The sequence below is a fragment of the Colletotrichum destructivum genome, chromosome 6, assembly GCF_034447905.1.
Source record: "Colletotrichum destructivum chromosome 6, complete sequence".
NCBI classification, from domain to species: Eukaryota; Fungi; Ascomycota; class Sordariomycetes; order Glomerellales; family Glomerellaceae; genus Colletotrichum; species Colletotrichum destructivum.
The window spans coordinates 1,753,418-1,772,895 of NC_085901.1; the positions used below are offsets into that span (position 1 = coordinate 1,753,418).

Consider the following 19,478-nt stretch of genomic DNA (forward strand, 5'->3'; position numbering starts at 1 on the left):
TGCTGGAAATAAACTTTACAGGGAGCCCTGAACGATGGAACATACTAAAAGACAAGCCCCCCCTCAATTCTCTTCATAGGTACGAACTTCTAATAGACTATAGGATGTATAAAGATGCCAAATCTGCTGAACTTGTTCTTTGAGATGGATGTTGCGACAAACTTGGTCAAGCAAAGAGAAGGCCACTGATTCAAGAAGTGAAGGGCCTTGATGAACTGCTCAAAATCAGGCGCAAAAGAAATTGATAACATGATAAAAGAGGCATGACCATGAGATACAACCCAACTACCTGCAATATTGCCTTCCAACCCTATGTACAATGAACCAGCAACTATGCCTTTGCAGTTTCCATATGGCTCTAGAGTTCCCAGCCAAGTCATGAGAAGACCTTAGAGAACAAGTCTTGCAAGTATTTCCCCCTCACAGACAAGGTTAGAAATTGTAACATGGCACAGCAGCCAATATACGCAGATACACGTGGAAAAGGAGGCTCCTTGCTCACCTGGCGCATCCAGAGAGGTGCTCAAGTGTAAGAAAATGGGAAGGGAGGATGAGATGAGCCAAGAGAGAACATAATCTGGCTCTGGACGCCGTCCAGTCCCACGGATCAGCCAAAACCTTCAACTAGGGTAAACGGGACGACGAGAAGAGGCTGACCCGTCTCTAAAACGCTGGATGGCGGTATTGTGTTCCTTCCATTCTTCAGCATGAAAAGAGAGAGGGAGGAAGGAAAACATCAACAAACTAACCACCACCTTCATCCTTCATCACCACTCCCATCATCCTCATCTCACCAGCTCCATCACCATCATCGTTCCCATCATCTCATCACCTCCATCATCGTCGTTTCCATCGGCATCATTTCCATCATCTCCTTTTCCATCATCATCACCATCGGCGTTGTTGTCATCTGCCTCCAAAATGACTTCCTCCCTGGGCCTCCCAGGCCCGTCGGGAAACAACCCCAGCGACGCCGCCCTCAATAGGCGCTGGAACAAGTTTCTCGACATGCACAACCTCCGAACGATCCTCCAGACGTCGCCGGCCCAGATCGACCAGCAGCACGCCGACGCGCTCGCGGCCCTGCGTGTGCCCTACGAGCAGCGAGCCGCCGACGAGGCCTATGTCCTGAGCATCTGGGACCAGATCGACCTCATCGTCGACTACTTGCCGCCTGACGTCAACCCCGAGTGGCGGGCCCAAGAGCAGCTCCTCAAGCGCACAGCCCTGCGCCTCGCGGCCCGAAGATCACGCCTCAAGGCGGATATGGAACTCTGCGAAACCCACTGGGAACCGAATATCTTGCCCCTCGACATGGCTCCCAAGGGCAAGGGGGCAAGCGGGAAGAAGATCGAGGTGGCGACGTCGCTCATCAACACGAGTCACTACCTCGGCCACGAACCGGGCGATCCCATCTTCTCCTACTGCCCACTGCCCTTGACAGCGCCGAACGACGAGCGAAACTTCACTTACCGCGGCTGCGTCCCGCGCGACCCCCGCGAGGACATGCTGCGCTTGCAGCTCCTCCTGCCCAAGGTTGTCGCGCACATCGTTGCACTGCTCGCCTTCTCCCCCGAGATGGTCTCGGACTTTCCTGAGAAGTGCTGGGAGCTGATGGACCGTACCGACGACCTCGCCAGCGGCGACGACAAATACGGCGGCCTCCTGAGCGAAATCCGGACGCTCTGGATGCACAAGTTTCCCGGACAAGACCCGGCAGTATCAGCAGCGTACATGGACTTCCTCCGGGGCCACGCGCTGGTGGGCGAGGCGGCGTGGCTGGTCTGCGGTCTGTGCCGCGGGGGCTTGGACATCAAGTGCCCTAAGAAGAGACGCCGGTTGCGCGGTCTATGGTATGGGCTCCTGCCGCTCATGGATGTCTTGACATTCGACAAGGAAGAAGACATGACAACGTTTGACGGGCTGGAGACCATCGTGGAACTGTACGTCCGAGACCAGGGCCGCAAGGCACACGAGATGGTGTTTCGAGACGGGGAGTATGACCGCGCGTTGCTGTACCACGAGGACGCCATCCACAAAAATGTAGGTCCCAAGTCCCCCATTTCCCCTCCCTTCGCCTCATCATCATCATCATCATCATCATCATCATCATCATCCTTATCGTTGTCGTTGTGGACGTTGTGTTATGGACGTTGTGTTACGGACGTTGTTGTTGCTTCAGGGTTACGAGGGCCGGTCGATCTGCCCAGCCCCAAGCTCAAGCTTGACCCTAGCTCCGGGGGTGGCACATCAGGGGACGTCAGCGCTGTAATCCCTGCAATGTTCCCCCATGAAGTTGTCCACCGGCCCCGGATAAACCATACTCCACCTCCACATCTCTCGCCCGTCCAAAATTTCCCGAATCGACCTGCACTCTTTCACTGTCTGGCGGTCCCGAAACTGACACAACCTCCCTCTCTTCTCTCCAGTACTCCATCCACTCAATCTACGCAAACTACAACGGCCGCTACCACCCCACTGCCGGCGCCGTCTTCTACCCGGGTTCGTACCGGTTACCCCCAAGTGACCCAGCCCTCGACCCCAACGACTCCGACTCCGAACCCGTCCCGATCTCTGACGAGGTCCTGGCCGCGTGCGACAGCATCAACTGGCGCATTGGAACCCCTGCCGAACCAGCACAGGCCGGACCACCCGAGCCAGTCGTTCCTGCAGCAGTAGCAACAGCAGCGAAGAGAAAGAGAAAAGAGACCGGAGTGAAAGCCGCCGCCTCCACCGCCACCGCAACCGATCAGAAACCATCGCGAAAGAGAAAAGGAGGCCGACCCCCGAAAGCTCGCGCCGCCGCTCCTCTACCACCCTCGAATCCCACCGCCAACTGAGTCGTCGCCTCCTCGGCCCTCCCTCGATTCCGCCGACAACGAAATCGCAGCGGCCCTAACCGGCTCCGTCATCTCGATCCGAGCCAGAGGCTGACTCCCCTTGACGCCGAACTAGCCCGCGTAGCCTCTATATACCACGCAACCACACGCACGCAACCCGACCGCTCTCCAACATGGCCTCCCTCGCATCCCTCCGCGGCCTGCGCCCGACTTTCACATCCCTCGCCTCGACATCACCGAGCACCGCCTCCCGCGCCCTCTCGACCTCGGCTCCCCTCGCCGCCCGCAAAGCAACCACGTCCTCGGGCGGTGGCACCCCAGAGTACGCCGGCCGTGTCGCCAACCTCCGCCAGCACCTCTTCGCCCAGGCCCCGCCCCCCTTGCGTATGGCCCGTAACCGTCACCTGCGCCACTGGACCATCCACCGCGCCTGGCTCCTCCTCCAGCGCCAGCAGCGCGAGGCCCGCGAGCGCGAGCTGCAACGCATGCAGCAGAGTATGTACGTCGCCAACGAGGAGCTCCGCCGCTCCGCCGGTCCGGGCACCAGGGACGAGGGCTGGCTGTACCGCGTCTCCCAGGAGAAGAAGGGCGTGTACGGCCCCGGCGCCGTGCCCATCGAGTACGCCCGCCAGCAGACCGAGACTCCCGCCCGCCAGGCGTGGAACCACGAGTGGAAGCGGTAGATGATCTTTTTTTTCCCTTTTTCTTTTCTTTAAACCCTTCTTTTTTCTTCAATGTTGTCTGTTTCTCTTTCCAGGCCGGCCGAGAAGCACAGAGAGATTCGGAGATGCCAAGGGAGGTTTGGATATGTACAAAATCAAAAAAAGGAGGCGGCGACGAGAGCTCCTGGACAAGTTGAGACTGAACGACAAAGAGAGTGGGAGAGAGTGGGAGAGAGAGACTTGCGCGTCTCCCCATGTACTATTACCACCACCACCACCACCACCACCACCACCACCACAGAGTGGTTGCGTCACTCCCCATGTAGTAAATACTGTAGGATTGGCCTGATCAATGGACATACAACGAAGGGGAGAGGGAAAGGGAAGTCAATAATTCGAGTTTGAAGCATTAGGACACTTGTTTTCTTTCCTCTTACAACGTAGGTTGCGTTTAAGTGACTTCCATCTTCCATTCTCTCTCTCTTTCACACACTCTCTCTGCCCTCCAGTTCAAGGGGGGGAGAAAACGCAACATGGTCCCCCCAGCGCAAAATAGAAAGACCAAGACTTCAAAGCAGCAGAAATACTAAAAAAAACTCCCCCAAAAATCAAAGCTTTCCTGAACTTGAAACTTTTGGGTCGTTCTATGTTACGCTATCCTATTAATACACACAGAGATGAATAAGGGCAAAGAAAAACAGAGCAATGCCCCTTATTCTCGCAAAAAAGACGTCGGTCGTCGCTGAGATATCACGCTGTGCCTGCTCGCTGTAGCGCCGCTAAGCTGGAAAAGGAGGAGGAGGGGCGGTTAAAGAGAGCATTAAAGATGACTCGGGTGATTCGCGATACGTGTAAGACGGGGGAGCGCCTCGGAGGTAGCTTTCGGGGAGCGTTGACCATCCGGGTTCGCTCCCGGCCTTCTGCGCGGCTTCGGCGTTGGGGGAGGGGGGTGGGGGGGCCTCCAGGGCTGTGGCCTACTCGCGGCAGACGGCCCGTTCATCCCGCCGTCGTCGACTTGAATAGGCGCATATCCCATTGGCGCTGGGTCTGCATTTCGGTGACTCGTGGTCCAACACTGCCGCCGTCTCTCCTCTGCAGAGAACCTTGTCGAGTTCCCGTCTGATTCGCTGTGTCGTGCCCGCACTGGTAGTCGATCGAAAGGGAAAATAAAGAGCAAGAGGGGTGAGGGGGGCTGCGTCGCTCACAGAATGACGCAGCAGCCGCCGCCCTCGCCCTTCTCAAAGGTCAACAGGGCTGCGCGCGTGGCGGCCTCGAAGACATCGTCAACTCCCTCGCCGCTGAGACTGGAACACTCAAGGTATTTCCGCGCGCCAATCTCCTTGGATGCGGCGTCACCCTCCTGGTGGGTGACAAAACGCAACGACTTCTTGCGCATCTCCTCGATGGCGACGGGGTCTTCACGGAGATCTTTCTTCAATCCAACGAGAATGATAGGGACGCCGGGGCAAAGACGCGTGACCTCCTCAACCCACTGCATAATTCGTCAGCTCTGATGTGTGAGGCGACATGAGAGGCCAAGCGCGCCGGATATAGAAACGAACCTTGTGCTTGACGTTGTCGAGGGAGTCGGGGGTGTCGACGGAGAAGCCGATGAGGATGACGTGCGCTTTGGAGTATGCCAGGGGACGTAACCGCTCGTAGTCCTCTTGTCCGGCGGTATCCCATAGCGCCAGCTGAACCGACTTGCCATCTACTCTGCAGTCGGTAACATAGTTTTCGAAAACGGTGGGGATCTGTAAGTCATGTCTCGTCAGGGATCGGGGCTCGGGGTTGACGGGCTGCGTCGAGTACTAACGTAATGCTACACGAGGGAGGGCTTGTTAGCAAAGGTTGAAACTCGACTTGGGGTCAAACCCGTGACGGGTGCCACGCCGGACGTACCGTGGGGAAGTAACCGAGAGTGAAGACGCTCAGCAGACTCGTCTTTCCGCAGGCACCATCGCCAATGATGACGAGCTTCCTATTGGCAGCTTGTCAGTAAGAAGGAAAAGGTAGAGTCGGTATGAAGAGCAAGGCCGGAGCCACCCAACAAAAGATAGGTGTCATGAGCGCGGCGCAATGGGAGGGCAGGAGGCGGTCGGTCCCGAGGCACTAGAGTAGAGAAATGGAGAAGGAGAAGGAGGAAAATTCGAATCGGGAAGCGTGGTCGTACCTGCGGATGACGTTCTGGGCGTTATTTGCTGCTGCCATGACTGTGATGGTCTACACCGGACGGAGGTGATGTGGGGGAGAAACGTCGACGGGTGGTCAATTGGGAGCTTAGACGGACCGTCGGCGACGGATGTGTATGTCGAGCCGCGAGCCGATGGTGTAGCCGAGTGAGGATCGAAGAGGGATCGGGGATCGAAATAGAGGAAGGAGGCGTTGGGAACGCACAGGAAGGCAACCAGGGAGCGCAGTGAACGGTGCGATCGGTGGGTTCGGATCGTACGCGGTGCTGTCGTAAAATCGTATCGGATGGGTGGGCGGCGGGAGCTGCGTCGGCGGACGGATAGGTTATAGAAGCTAGCTGTGAAGAGCGCTAGAGTCCGATGAATGGGTTAATGTGTGTCTGTGTGTGTGTGCGTATGTGAGGAATTAATTCTTCTTGAGTGGGTTGTCGAAGAGAAGAGTGGCGGATAAGTCGGGGTGAGAACAAGACGAGAGAAGCGGAGAGGAGTGGGATGGTGAGATTGCAAAGATGCGAGAAGACGGATGGCCCAGAGAGGATAGATCTACTAGTCCCAAGGGGAGGGATCGGGAGGGAAAATACAAATAATTATAAAAAGTAAAAGAGACTGGGGGGGGGGGATAGCGCCCTTGTAATGATTTTTCTTCGGGGGACACAGGCGCTAGTAACGAACGGTCAAGGCAGTGAGTGAGGTAGGCAGTTGAGGTCACTGTTTAAGTGTACCTACCTACCTGCTTAGGTGGTAGTGGGTGGTAGATCTGGGGGTAGGGAGGGGAATACGAGCTGAAGAAAACATACCAGGGGGTAGGAGCTGATGGTGCATGAAGAAAGGGACAAAAGCACCCCAGCGAAACCAGACCTGGGGAGGAGCTGGGAGTTTAAGAAAAAAAAAACCCCCCCAAATAGCTGTGATGAAGAAGAAATGAAAAAGCTACATGGGTAAAAGAGCTGTCGCGAGTCGGAGCTGGAGCTGGCCGTTTATGAAATAGAAGAGGCCGAAGAATAGGAGGAAGCCTGGATCAGGTCGGTCCAGGACTTGGTCCCGAGACGGAAGTTCTACACTTGTAGCGGTGCTACAGACCATGTACTGAGTATATACTTACCATGTACAGCCCCTACCTGTGTGCGTAGGACTATGGCTACGTGGTCGCAGGGGGGCAGAGAATACAATGCCTACACAACAGGTGTATGCATGCCCACCTACCTACCTACCTGTACCTACAGAATGTAGTGTGCCTGGTCTGGTCCGACTCCCTGGACCTGGCTGAAGTATCCGTACCCGTCCGTTTCTTGCGCGATGACGGTGAAAGCAAGGTCGATATGCCCCGTGTTGTGGTCATCGGCAACCAGTAGCGGCCATGTCCGTGAGCCGAATTGTCACCAGAGTTGCTGTCAGAGAGCCGCCCTCCCTCCTCCCAAGAGACACACTAAGCAACCCGCGGAGAAGCCTCAGTCTCGTTCGCCTCCTTTCGCACCTCTCTCCGCTCTCTCTACTCTCTCCTCCGAGCTAAATACCCATCATGACGGAACCGCGCCAAGGAAGCCATCCCCAAGCCAACCCGACACCTGAAGTGCGGTGCGCCGAGTGGTGCGTGTTGCGGCACAGCCAAAGGATCCCATGCATGCATCGACACAGGACACACGCAACACGCAACACACACATAAACAGCTCTTCAGGGTCACTCCAGGGGAAAATCGACGGGAGAGAATGGACGAGGAGGACACACGCACACACGCACACGCGGATGCGACCCTTCTGCCCCGTCCAATCTCATCATGGTCCGATCCCGCCTCGCAAAGGAAAGTCTGTCTGTCTGTCTGTCCATCCGTCCGTCCATACAAGCAGCGAGTCCGTGTAACTGCTATGGGGGGGCGGCCCCTCCCCGGGGGCTGAGCCGATGACGATGCACGGCGTTACAAGCTCCCCCTGTCCTGAGTTCCCCGGGTCACATTCCTAGAACATCTTCGTCAGGTACCCGACTCGAAATGAGTGCTCTCCCAAGAACATGCCCCGGGGAGCCGTCACGGCCAACGTCAACGAGTTGACTTGTCGTGGGATGATGGGAACAGCAGCTGGGAGCTCAAAGCCGGTGACGATCCAAAAACGGGGCCGAGACATACCCCAAGAGAGACGGACTGGACGTTGGGCCACCGGCTCCAAAATCGAGGTACGCCCGGTTTCTAAATAAAGGGTGGCCCTGTTCGCCCGTCCTCCGTCCCCTTGTCCCTCGCGGCTCGATTCGAGAAAAATATGCCAATCGCCGCCGAACCTGCGCTTAGCGTCAAAGGAAGGGAAACAATGAACGCTAAAACAATTCCAAACTCTCAAAATTGGGGAACGAGAGTCTCCTTTCCAACCGCCATCGCGCGAGACCACACAGCCCTGAAGTTCTTGACGCCCTGCGCCATCGGGTCGTCCCCCGGAGAGCGCGGGTTGGGAAAGCCACGCTGGTGTCCGCTACCAGTACTCTCTGTGGGTGGTAGTGGGCGAATGTTGCACGCCGTTGCCATTGCCAGGCCAGGACGGCCTTTCTCTGTGCGCTGCGTCTCACTCCCTCCGTGTGGTCATCTGCGCCAGTCAATGTTTGATTTGCACCGTCCGCGCTGTGGTGTTGTGGTTATGGTTGTTGTTGCTGTGCCAGGCTGTTTGTCATGGACGGATCCCATCTTCCCTGCCGAGCAAAACTCGTTGACCGAGACACGAATGCTGTAGTGCATGCCGTACTGTGGATGTAGGACCATGAAGCAGGGCGTGATCGACCTGTGTCCGCTCAACGGCCACCACCCATGAGGCTTGGGTGGCCTTCTCTTCTGATATGAGGCTGCCTCCCGGACATAACCTGCTTGATCTGAAGTCAGAACCCGGTGGACAGATTCAACCGACACCCCTATCCTTTCCCTTCGCCTTCACTCCGTCGCATTTCCAGTCCGTCCGCCCCCCCAACAGCCAGCGTCGTGGGTCCGTCCTTCGCTGTGGATCCCGTGTGGCCAGTAATTCGACCAAGGACTCAACGAGGCAGTGTTTGCTCGCTTCGCTGATACGGCGGTGCGCTGCCCCGACGGAGGCCCCTCAAAAACAGCCACAGAGTGTGATATCGATTGCAACGAGGCGTTCGTTTCCTTTCCCCCAAGATTAGGTTGCGTTCCCGTCTGGGACCTGTCGACTACAGCTAGTTTGAAGCGTGCATGACGCCGCCCCCTATTGACTGACTTTGAGGATCTGGCAAACGCTGTTCCCGGTTCGGCGTGTCGTCAATCGGTGATCAGCGGAGCCCATTAGGAGAACTTTGTCGATGCACTTAGATAGAAGATCAGACAATCTTGGCGGATGCGCGTTGCTCGCCCAACAAACGTCCTTCCCCCTCCCCATCATTGGCCGCCAGGTGGAGGTCGGCGGCCGCGCGGCTCCGGCTCCGGAGGCCGACAACGCAGGACGCTTCGGGACGGGGTGGGATGCCTCCCGCGCCCTCCGCTCAACTCTTTTACTCTATTGCTGAAATAACGCCAGTCGTCTCGGTAATGATGGATGGGCATCCATTTCCAGCGGTGAACCCCTCCCCTTCTCACGGAGAATATTGAACTGGTTCACCCACTCGACATACCGTTACCTCAACACCTTGCCGGCCGGAAGCGAATCAAACGGTTGGAAACTGTGGGTTCCAAACATGTGTACGAGCCGATGTGCCACACAAGGGGGAGGACAGTTTGCCAGCTCGTCACACGGAGTTGCGACCAATGAGTCCCAATGGCAGGCTACTCTGCTTGGGGGCTGTGAAACCTGGCACTCGAACATGGCTGAAGGGCTCTCTGCTTTTGCGTAGATGCAGCAGAGGGCATCCCGATTCCGATGTAAGGTGGCTCGACGAGGCACGAAGGGAGGGTAGCGTGTAAATGGAAACATTAGAAGCTGCTCACGGTCGAGGCAAGCAAGCAGCTCTGCTCTCGGGCAGCACCACGTGGGGGAGGGGGTCCGTGGCAGCAGTGCTCTTCTGCGGATGTTCTGACGAGTGATGAGACGCTGCACTGGCATTCGGCATTCCTTCCCCGGGGATGACGGGAGGGAAGCTGAAGTTGGCCGCGGGTGATGTGTTGAAATATGAGATGGAATGACATCAGGGCCGGGCCTGGACAATGTCCAGGGGACTTTTGCGGCTGGCCTGGCCTCAGTGCACCGTGCAGGCTGCAGCAGCGCAGCAGCGGCAGCTTAGGTAATATGGGGGAGTACCTTAGGTAGGTTGGGAATGCGGGACGGGGGGGGGATGGAATATCCGTATCTGTCCGGGTTCTCAAAATCGCATATCTAGGCTCTGGCTCAATTATGTCAGCATGCAGGTGGTGCCCAGTGGGTCCTTAGCCCTCAGGCAGCAAGGGGTTTGAACAGCACAGCACAGGCCATGCGGGTAGTCACGTGGGACACGGCCACAGCACAAGGACAATCGCACCCTCAGCCGCGAAATGTGATTTGACTGATTGACGGGGGACCAACAGAACAGAACAGGCCAACAGGGCCCCATCGACCATTTCGCCTAATCGTCAGTTCAGCGACGGCGTTGTACCCCTCACGCGCAATCTCGCCTGTGAGTGACTTGCTGCTTATCCCTCTCACCCCTCTCCAGCCTCCCACTCACTCCCAGGGGCCCTACCCGTCTCTCTCCCTTGATCTTGATGTGACCTTGACGACCAAGCATTGGACATTGGATACTGGGCTGACGACGTATTCTGTTTCTTTTTGCGACAAAAGGGAACCGAGTCTCAACCAGCCAAAGCGCAGAGAAGCATCTCCCCTCGACTTCGGCGTTGGACCCTGATATCGACCAGTCCATATCACACTTTTTTGCATCGTATTGTTACTGTTGCTGGTGTTCTCTTCGGCTGCGAACCTCATCATCGTCCATCCTATCTCTCGCGTCAAAGGTACCTTTACAGAAGCAAAAGTACAAGCTGATCACTCTCAGCGCATCGCCCGTGCTGTGCCTTGCTGCGCCGGACCGCTGTATGCCCAAGGATACTTGCTCATTTACTGGGCGACTGGCTACCTATCTACTTTGCTGTACGTCGAGAGGTGCCTACCTACCTACCCAATCCTAGGTACCCAGTCTGCCCCTTCAACTGTGGCTGCTGCCCCATCATCGAATAATATTCGCCTCCACCTGTGAGTGAGTCCTGGTCTCTGCCTCATCACCACCACCACCACCACCACCACTACCACTACTACCACAAACCTCCACCGCCGCCGTCCACCCTCAGCCCAGCCCGCCCTGCGCGCTGCACCTAATCCCGCCTCTGCCATTTTCGCGAGCCGCTACCTCACACCTTTTACCCACAAACGTCTTGTCTGCCCGCCCAACAGCGCCAACTTTCTCGTCGAGAGGGGCAAACAGTCTTTTGTGTTTTTATCCCGTATGCTCACCCAATCTCGACACAGCTTTACCCAGCATCTCTCTCAATCGCGAGCCCTCGTCGTCCGACCGCCGAACCCCGTCCTCGACCTCGACCTCGACTTCGACTTCGACCTGGACTTGGACTTGGACTTGGACTTCGACTTGGATCTGGCCTCGCTCTGCTCCTCTTCCTCCCTCACTCTCCCTGTCCCTCTCTCGCTGTCGAACCGCCACCCCTCGCAGACCTGACCCGACCCTTTCACCCCCTCCTCCCCCACCGCGCCATCCCTCTCTATGACATCGACGTTTGTTTCCTGGTAGCAGAGAGATTCGACATGCCGGCCAACCACCGCCAGCCGGCACCCCAGACGCCTGCGTCTCCAAACACCAAGCCCACGGCTCGCTACACGAACAAAGATGGCTCCAAAATCATCACCGTCCCAAAGGGTCCCCCCTCCACCGATCCCTCGCTGCCATCCACTCCGACTTCGTCGGCCAAGGCCCCGAGCTTGCAGACCACCGTCGCCGCCAACGGCCCCGACGACTCGGCCCCTGCCGTCAACCGCAAGAAGCAGAAACGTCGCGCAAAGGCCGCCGCGAAGGCTGCCGCCGAGCAAGCCGTCGTCGGCCAAACACCCAACGGACGCCCAAGTCCTACGCCTGGCGCATCCGCCCCTCAGCCTCGCTCTGCCCGACATGACGACGACCACGATACCAGCGACGACGACGCCGACGCCGATGACCGCCACTCGGTCGACGACGACGACGATGATGACGACGACGACGACCATCGCCATCGCCATCCCGGCGCCAACGGTGTTGCCTCGGCCAAGTCCAAAAAGTCCAAAAAGAAGAAGAAGAAGAACGCAAAGAACCCGCAACTCGCCAACCCCCAGTTCGACAACGTGCCGCAGCAACAACACCAACACCAACACCATAACCACCACCACCACTCCCACCCCCACTCGCCATTGACGGCGCCCCGCGGGCCTGGCATCTCCAAGGATAAAATCTGGAACACCAGCTCGCAGGAGGAGAGGGAACGCATCAAGGAGTTCTGGCTCGGCCTCGGCGAGGACGAGCGCAAGTCACTGGTCAAGGTCGAGAAGGACGCTGTCCTGAAGAAGATGAAGGAGCAGCAGAAGCACACGTGCAGCTGCACCGTCTGCGGCCGGAAGCGCACCGCCATCGAGGAGGAGCTCGAGGGACTCTACGACGCCTACTACGAGGAGCTCGAGACCTTTGCGAACAACGGAGAGGGACCCCACATCCTGCCGCCTCATCGCGAATTCCCCCTGCGCCCCTCACGCCTCCCCGCTACCTACTCGGGCCAGCCGCCGTCACGTGGCCGCATAGTCGAACATGTCGGCGACGACGACGATGACGAAGGCGACGAGGACCCCGAAGAAGAGTACAGCGACGAGGAAGACGAGCTCGAGGACGAGGAGGAGGAGGAGGAGGAGGAAGAAGAGGAAGAAGACGACGACGAGTACAGCGAAGAGGACGAACCGCCAGAGGACGCCCACCCTCACGACCGGGACGTGGCCGACTTCTTGACGTTTGGGAACAGCCTGCAAGTCAAGGGTATGCAGCTTCTGGACTCTCTACTCTGCAGATATGGTAACATGGACTTAGGCGGCATACTCACCGTTGCGGATGACCTCCTCAAGAACGACGGCAAGCGTTTCATCGAGATGATGGAGCAGCTCGCCGAGCGCCGCATGGCCCGCGAAGAGGACGCCAAGGAGCACTTCTCGCGCGGCTACGGTCATCCCGCCAACGGCTCCTACTCGAATCATGGCCATCCTCCTCCCGAAGACGACTATGACGACGAGGACGAGGAGGAGGATGATGACTATGACGACAGCCAAGAAGAGGAATACGAGGATGAAGAAGTGAGCTCCTCTCAATACACACATGACCATAAACACTCGAGTACTGAGCATTACTGTTGTCATCATCAGGACACGATGACCGAGGAACAGCGCATGGAGGAGGGTCGTCGCATGTTTCAGATCTTCGCGGCTCGCATGTTTGAGCAACGCGTCCTCACGGCCTATCGGGACATGGTCGCCAAGCAACGACAGCAGCAGCTCATCGAAGAGCTCGAGGAGGAGAACCGCCAGGACGCCCAACGAAAGGCCAAGAGGGCCAAAGAGAACCAGAAGCGCAAGGACAAGGCCGCCCTCAAGAAGCAGCAGCAGGCCGAGGAGAAGGCCAGGAGGGAGGCCGAGAAGGCTGCCGAGGAAGCCGCCCGCCTCGAGGAGCAACGACGGAAGGCCGAAGAGCAGCGCCTCCGGGCCGAGGAGAAACGCCGCAAGAAGGAAGAGCAGAAGCGTCTCGAAGAGGAGGAGCGCCTCCGCAAGGAGGCCGAGCGACAAAGGCGCCTCCAGGAGCAGCAGGAGAAGCGTGCGGAACAGGAACGCAAGACGCGAGAAGCAAGGGAAAAGGCGCAGAAACTCAAGGACGAGGTTCGGCTACGTGACAAGGAGGCTCGGGAGCTCAAGGAGAAAGAGACGCGGGAGCGGAAAGAGAAGCAGGACCAGGCCAGACGCGAAAAGGAGGCCAAGGCCAAGGCCGATCGAGAAGCCAAGGCCAGAGCTGCCGCCGATAAGGAGAACAGCGTCATCGAACGGTCGAAGCAGGAGGACAACAAGCCGGCAACAGCACCAAAGGCCGCCGCCGCCGCCGCTGCTCCTATTCCTATACCCGCCTCGGGTCGACGGTTGTCGCAACACCCGGTGCCGATCCCGACACATCCCTCCAACCCCGCATCCTACGCATCCCCAAAGATACCCGTTGCGACGCCGGCTCTGCCCAAGGCTCCGACACCGATCCGTCCCAAGCATGCGCCCCAGCCTCTGGAAAACAGCCTGCCGGGATCCCAGGCCTCGCAGTCCGAGTCGAGCGCCAGCCAGAACCCGTCACCTCACCCCGCCACGCCCGGCCACACGAGCCCGGCGCCGATCGGGTCTAGGAAGACGAGCGTGGCGACGTCGAGCTCGCTGCCGCATCCCCACTCGGTGTCGCCGTCAAGCATCAAGGGACCGATGCAGACTGGCCCCTTTGGCATGCCTATGAGCATGCCGCCGCCCGGGTTCGGGGTGCCTCCTCCGGGACTCGCGAACCGCATGCATGATCCCATCTTTGGTCCGCCCGGCATCCCCGGGTTCGGTAGACCACCGCCCGGCATGATGCCCGGTCCGCCCGGGCTCAACGGGCCCGCTGGACGCGGTTTCATGCCGCACCCACCCCCCGGTTTCGGACAGCCCATGGGCGGCGATCCAATGCACAACATGGCACCGGGGCCGGCGACACACTCGAGGCAGCCCTCTGGCGGCTATGACCCGGCTTCACCACCAACCCCTGCGCAACCCATCGGAAGACCGGCACCTATCGGACGACCCGGCAGCGTGGTGCACGGGCAGCGTAACGAGCAACCTGACGACTTTGCCAACCAGCATCTCGGTAGCAGCGCACTGCTAGACGACGCCGAGGATCCGATCGCCGCGGCCATGAACGCGGCCAGGCACCGCAACCAGCTGCCGCGACCGGCGTTCCCGACGATCCCGTTCGCGGGGGGCATGGACAACGGATTCCACAACATGCACAACAACGTATGGGGCCCGTCGCCGATGGGCTTTGTCCCGCCTCCCGGCCTGGGCAACCCCACCTGGGGCAGCCCCATGATACCGCCGATGCCGTCGCTGGGCCAGATGCGAACGGGGGGCAATCCTCGCTCGGTGGCAGTTCGCCTGATGCTGTGCCGCGCCTGCAAGGAGCTGCAGGCTCGCAGCCCGGACAGCGCGGAATCGTTTGTCGACCTCGCAGCGATCAAGGCCGAGGTGGACCAGCTCAGCCGGATGGAGATTATCTCGGAAGACGACCTACTGGACCTCGCCGAAACGGAGGGCAACGCGCACAACGGCGGCGGCACCTTTGACATCCGGCGCGACGCCAACGGCCCCGGCAAGCACTCGGTGCGGTGGGTGCCCGAGTTCAACGACATGTCGCAGCCTCACCACCGAGCGGTGGGCGCGCCGGGCGAGATCGGGAGCCCCATCATCGGCAGCGGTGCCACTGCGTTCTTGGCTAGGGGGCAGTAGGGCCGTCAATCCAGCGAAGACTCGAGGTCCGTGTCTCCGTCCGAGAGTCTCGGCCCGTCGGACCGGCTTTTTCGAGGAATGTTCCGGGCCATGCAGACGGGCCGCATCAACAAGGTCACCAGGGACCCGGGTTGCATTGGCGAAGAGAGGGACAAGCATGCCAAGGGGTGATGCTGAGTCGGGACGTGGGGGGGAGGGAATGTTGGTTCTGTGTGGGAGGAGAGAGTCTATGTAGAAAGGAACCTTTTCTTTTTCAAACTCGGTAATCGAGCCAGTCCACCCCTCCCCTCATTTTGGCTGTCACGTCACATGTGGGAGGGAGGAGGGAGATGAGGCAAGCTCTTTTCCAGCCGGCCTCGGCCGCGAAGCGATTTGCCAGCGTTTGGCTAATAGAGACTACCATGCGTTCTTTGCACCTTTGTGTCCTTGGTATACTGCCTTCCTGTTTGCATCTTGGGTGTGACGGCACAAACCAGCATCATTATGTCATGTCCCCCCTTCACATGAGGCATCCCACGGGGAGAAGGATGTCTGACACTATCCGATCTACGGACTCCACATGGACCGACACGGCGGAGAAGCCAAAAAAAAAGCCCTGAAGCCCCGCATCCCATAGTCCCGCCCGCACAAACCGGTCACCTCGGACTAACACAACAATACAGACAGGACCGGATAGTACGGAGAGGGATGGGAACGGGGGGGACATGAGCCTTGCCGGACTGCGAGATGGCAACCCAGTATATACAAAAGCCGGTTGCCCGGCTAGCTCAATCGGTAGAGCGTGAGACTCTTAATCTCAAGATTGTGGGTTCGACCCGTAAGTAGATGATGGTCATCAACGAGTCGTCGAGTTTGTCTAACATCTGAATAGCCACGTCGGGCTCAATTCCCGTCAGCGATTGGCGCTACTTCTTTTTTTCTTTTCTTCCTTTTTTTTCCCCTCCCACCACTTTCTTTCTATTTCGATTCTTTTTCTCGTCGTCTTTTTCAATACCTCGACCTTGATCTTCGCGGTGACGGGGGGGGGGGGGGGGGGTAGTTGAGCCCTTTTTTTTCTCATCCGATCGTACGGCCTGTGAGTGGAAGGGTCACATCAGCTTGCTTGAGCGGCGAGAGCAGGTAAAAAGCCACCATAAGTAAAGATCAAACTCCGATTGAAATGTCTATATGGTATTTCCACACACGCTCTCTGTCTCAAGTCATAATGGTCGTTTTTTGTCATACCAGGGGGCTCTTTTGGGAACAAAGGAAGCCGGCCACCTCCGGCCACGCCGTTTAACACACAGCCCCCCCCCCTACTTTCCCCTATTTACCATCGGGTATCTTGTAGTCTATGATTTGTAAACCAACAGAAGAAACGAAAATATCCAAAGGAACAAAGAGAAAAGATAAAAAAGAAACCCTCTATGAGCTGCGCCACCGCCATGGTCATGTCATACGAGAAAGAAAAAAAAGATTTGAGTAATACAACCGAAAGAGGGGAAGACTAGTCTTTTTTTTTTCTTTCTCTCTTTTGGACAGTGATGGCCAAAAAAAGAAAAAGAAAAGATGGTAGCTAGGCAGAACTGCCAAAGAATAGACAAGCAAAAGACGGGCCCAGACGGGGGCTCCAGACTAGATCCACGCGGGCATGGTGAGCGCCTTCTCGTCCACCGGCGGCGACGGCCGGTCGCGGCGCTTGAGGCGCAGGTTCTCGAGGCTCCTCATACCCCACGAGCGAGGGCGCTTCGTCGGCGGCGGCTGCGGCACGCGGAGGAGCGTGCCAAAGGCCTCGTCGTCCGGCGTTGTCGGGTCGCACAGCGGCGACGGACGGGCGCCGGGACCGGCACCCACGATCCACGGGCTGACGGGGTTCGGGGCCGCCGCGTACATAATGGGCACGTGGCCGCCGTCGCCGCCGTCGTTGTTGTCGTTGTTGTTCTTGTGGATGTTATAGTTGTTATCTTCGTCGTCGTAGTCCTCGCGGGGCCCGAGGACGACGTCGGTGGACCAGGCGTTGTGCTCCGGGAGGACGAGGGGCGTCCCGGGGTGCGCGTAGACGAGGGAGTCCGGCTCCTCGGGGACGCAGCGCGGCGGCGGGTGCGAGACGGTGGCGAGCGTCGTGTGGAACACGGCGGCGGCGCCGGCGTTGGGGAGCTGCTGCAGGTGCTGGCCGAACGTCCTGCGGTGCGAGTCGCCGCCGCCGCCGTCGTCGTGGCCGGAGATGGACAGCGGGCACCGGTTCCGGAGCGGGCGGGTGGCCTCGCCGGGGAAGGCCGGGCCTGGGTGTTTGGGGGAGGAGAAGGAGGTCTGGCCGAGGGTCCAGGCGGCGTGGAGGACGCGGGGCACGTCGGCGAGGTGGCGGCACTCGAGGAGCTTCTTAAGGTCGGCCGAGGACCGTGGCTGCCAGCGCAGCTGGTTCCGCGCGGCCTTGTCCCAGAGGGCGTGCTTCCATTCGTCCTTGAGGGCGCGTTGGCGCAGGAGGTTGCGGATCTGGTGGTAGTACGTCCAGCCGCACACGGGCGAGGAGGAGGAGGAGGAGGAGGAGGAGGTCGGGGTAGAGCGCCGATCAAAGTGGCCGGCGAGGTGGTCGAAGAAAGCGTCGGCGGCGGCGGGGGCGGCGCCGTCGTCGGGGGCCTCGATGACGGTCTTGCAACCGACGAAGCCGCAGGCGAAGACGACCTGCGGGCAGAGCTCGACGCGGACGCGGTCCGGGGCGGTGGCGGCTTGGAAGGAGGAGTCGCGGCTGCCGCTGTGGTGGTCCGTCTTAAGGTGGACGACGTAAGCCCTCTCAAAGTCAAAGACCATGCGGCAGCCGCGGCGCGGGCAGGCCCAGAGGCAGTCGGTGTTGTGGAAGTTCTGGAGGTGCTTCTTGAAGTCGCTCTTGCGGCCGAAGCCGACGCGGACGTCGTGGACGGCGCAGAGGGGGCACTCGATGGGCTTGCGGCGGGAGGGGGAGGTCACCGCCGCCACGGCGGCGGCGACGACGGCCTTCTTCTCGCCGCAGGGCGAGGAGAGGAGGTACTCGTTGACGTGGAGGTCCTGCCACTCGGAGCCGGAGAGGGAGGGGGTCACGGAGGGGGAGAGGAGGAAGGGCACGTCGTTGGGGTCGTTCCAGGCGGCGGCGGCGTTTTGTTGCTGCTGCTGCTGCTGCTGTGTGCCGTAATAGCTACCGGCCAGGGACGCGGCGTCGGAGGAGGAGCCGCAGAGGGAGGCGTCGGAACCGCTCCAGGGCCCGGAGCTCGTCAGGGACGGCGGTGCGCTGTGTGCGCTGCCGAAGGTGGACGTCGACAGGGTTGAGTTGCGGGCGGGTGCCGAGTTGTTCTGGTGTTGTTGGTGGTGCTGTGGCGGTGGCCGGAGGGTAGTGTAGTTGTTGTTGCTGTTGCTGGTGCCGTTATTGCTGTTGCCGGTGGTGGTGGTGATGGTGGTGTCGGTGTTGGTGTTGGCGTTGGTGTTGATGCTGCTGCCGCCCAGGCTTCGGAGGGTGTTCTCCAGGCTGCCGGACCCGTACCGGCCGGCGAGGTCACGAAGGGTCCGGATGTCGTCGGCGGACATGGCCGATGGGCATGGAGGCGGGAACATGGCTGCGTGCCGACGCGCCGAGGACCGATGGATGTGCGCGGCGTGTCTATGATGGCATGGGGAAGCGTTGGTGTCGCGTGTCCGGTGAGGAAGACCAGTCAGTGATGGATGTCGTATGGCAGTATGTAAGATTCCCGGAAGGCGGGGTGGCAGACAATGATCGGAGGAGGGACGGCCGAGATGTCAGGTATCACGGAACGAGAGAGAGAGAGAGAGAGAGAGAGAGAGAGCGAGAGAGAGAGATGGAAACGGTTTGTTTATGTAGAGAAAACGAGAGGCTCGACGTGATGCAACAGCGGCTAATTGCGACGAAGGGACAATAACAAACACAGGATGTACGGGTGTGAAAAGCTGAACAACGAGAGAGAAAAGGGGAGAGGAAATATAGTGGACGCCAATGGCCAGACACGAAGGGGGGGGGGGGGGAGACAGCGGTTCGACAATTTGTACTTTTCTCCGACCAAGAAGCAGTGTCAAAGGACCATCAGCCTCCACCTCCTCGAGAGGACGCCTGGCGCCAGTGAAGAAGCCGGTAGGAGGCAACGACGACGACGGCGGCAGCGTTGGTCTGGGTGAATGGATGGTGTGGCGACTAGTTCGTTCGCTGGTTGTCTGGCTGTAGCCGACGCCTCTTCTCGCATTAGCGCGGGCGCAGGGCTCAGGACTGAGTCCCTCCAGAAGGGACGGTGAGGAGGGCAATGGAGAGGAGGACATGGATGGACGTGTGGGTTGTGAGT

The 19,478-nt window shown here is 59.1% G+C and overlaps 6 protein-coding genes across 6 annotated transcripts; 4 read left to right on the plus strand and 2 right to left on the minus strand.

The window, feature by feature from the left end:
• Positions 1 to 921: 921 nt before the first annotated feature.
• Positions 922 to 3,000, plus strand: CDEST_09725 (uncharacterized protein; the record flags this gene model as incomplete). Its single annotated transcript, XM_062925884.1, has 2 exons — positions 922 to 2,043; positions 2,430 to 3,000. The coding sequence occupies 2 exons, from the start codon at positions 922 to 924 to the stop codon at positions 2,838 to 2,840; spliced, it is 1,533 nt and encodes a 510-aa protein (XP_062781935.1). The 3' UTR covers positions 2,841 to 3,000.
• A 1-nt stretch (position 3,001) lies between these two features.
• Positions 3,002 to 3,594, plus strand: CDEST_09726 (uncharacterized protein). Its single transcript, XM_062925885.1, has one exon. It carries the CDS (start codon positions 3,014 to 3,016, stop codon positions 3,521 to 3,523), a length of 510 nt encoding a protein of 169 aa, XP_062781936.1. The 5' UTR covers positions 3,002 to 3,013; the 3' UTR covers positions 3,524 to 3,594.
• Position 3,595: 1 nt separating this feature from the next.
• On the minus strand, positions 3,596 to 6,865 carry CDEST_09727 (Putative small GTP-binding protein). Its single transcript, XM_062925886.1, has 5 exons — positions 6,492 to 6,865; positions 5,676 to 6,451; positions 5,405 to 5,483; positions 5,065 to 5,313; positions 3,596 to 4,994 (listed from the first exon to the last, which is right to left on the minus strand). The coding sequence occupies exons 2-5, from the start codon at positions 5,711 to 5,713 to the stop codon at positions 4,704 to 4,706; spliced, it is 657 nt and encodes a 218-aa protein (XP_062781937.1). The 5' UTR covers positions 5,714 to 6,451; positions 6,492 to 6,865; the 3' UTR covers positions 3,596 to 4,703.
• A 4,013-nt stretch (positions 6,866 to 10,878) lies between these two features.
• On the plus strand, positions 10,879 to 11,390 carry CDEST_09728 (uncharacterized protein). Its single transcript, XM_062925887.1, has one exon. The coding sequence runs from the start codon at positions 11,096 to 11,098 to the stop codon at positions 11,321 to 11,323; it is 228 nt and encodes a 75-aa protein (XP_062781938.1). The 5' UTR covers positions 10,879 to 11,095; the 3' UTR covers positions 11,324 to 11,390.
• A 1-nt stretch (position 11,391) lies between these two features.
• Positions 11,392 to 15,936, plus strand: CDEST_09729 (Putative stress response protein NST1). The gene is made up of 2 exons (XM_062925888.1): positions 11,392 to 12,658; positions 12,710 to 15,936. The coding sequence occupies exons 1-2, from the start codon at positions 11,410 to 11,412 to the stop codon at positions 15,178 to 15,180; spliced, it is 3,720 nt and encodes a 1,239-aa protein (XP_062781939.1). The 5' UTR covers positions 11,392 to 11,409; the 3' UTR covers positions 15,181 to 15,936.
• Positions 15,937 to 16,794: 858 nt separating this feature from the next.
• Positions 16,795 to 18,741, minus strand: CDEST_09730 (Putative Zinc finger C2H2-type; the record flags this gene model as incomplete). The annotated part of the gene is made up of 1 exon (XM_062925889.1): positions 16,795 to 18,741. One exon carries the CDS (start codon positions 18,739 to 18,741, stop codon positions 16,795 to 16,797), a length of 1,947 nt encoding a protein of 648 aa, XP_062781940.1.
• Between the last annotated feature and the right edge of the window lie 737 nt (positions 18,742 to 19,478).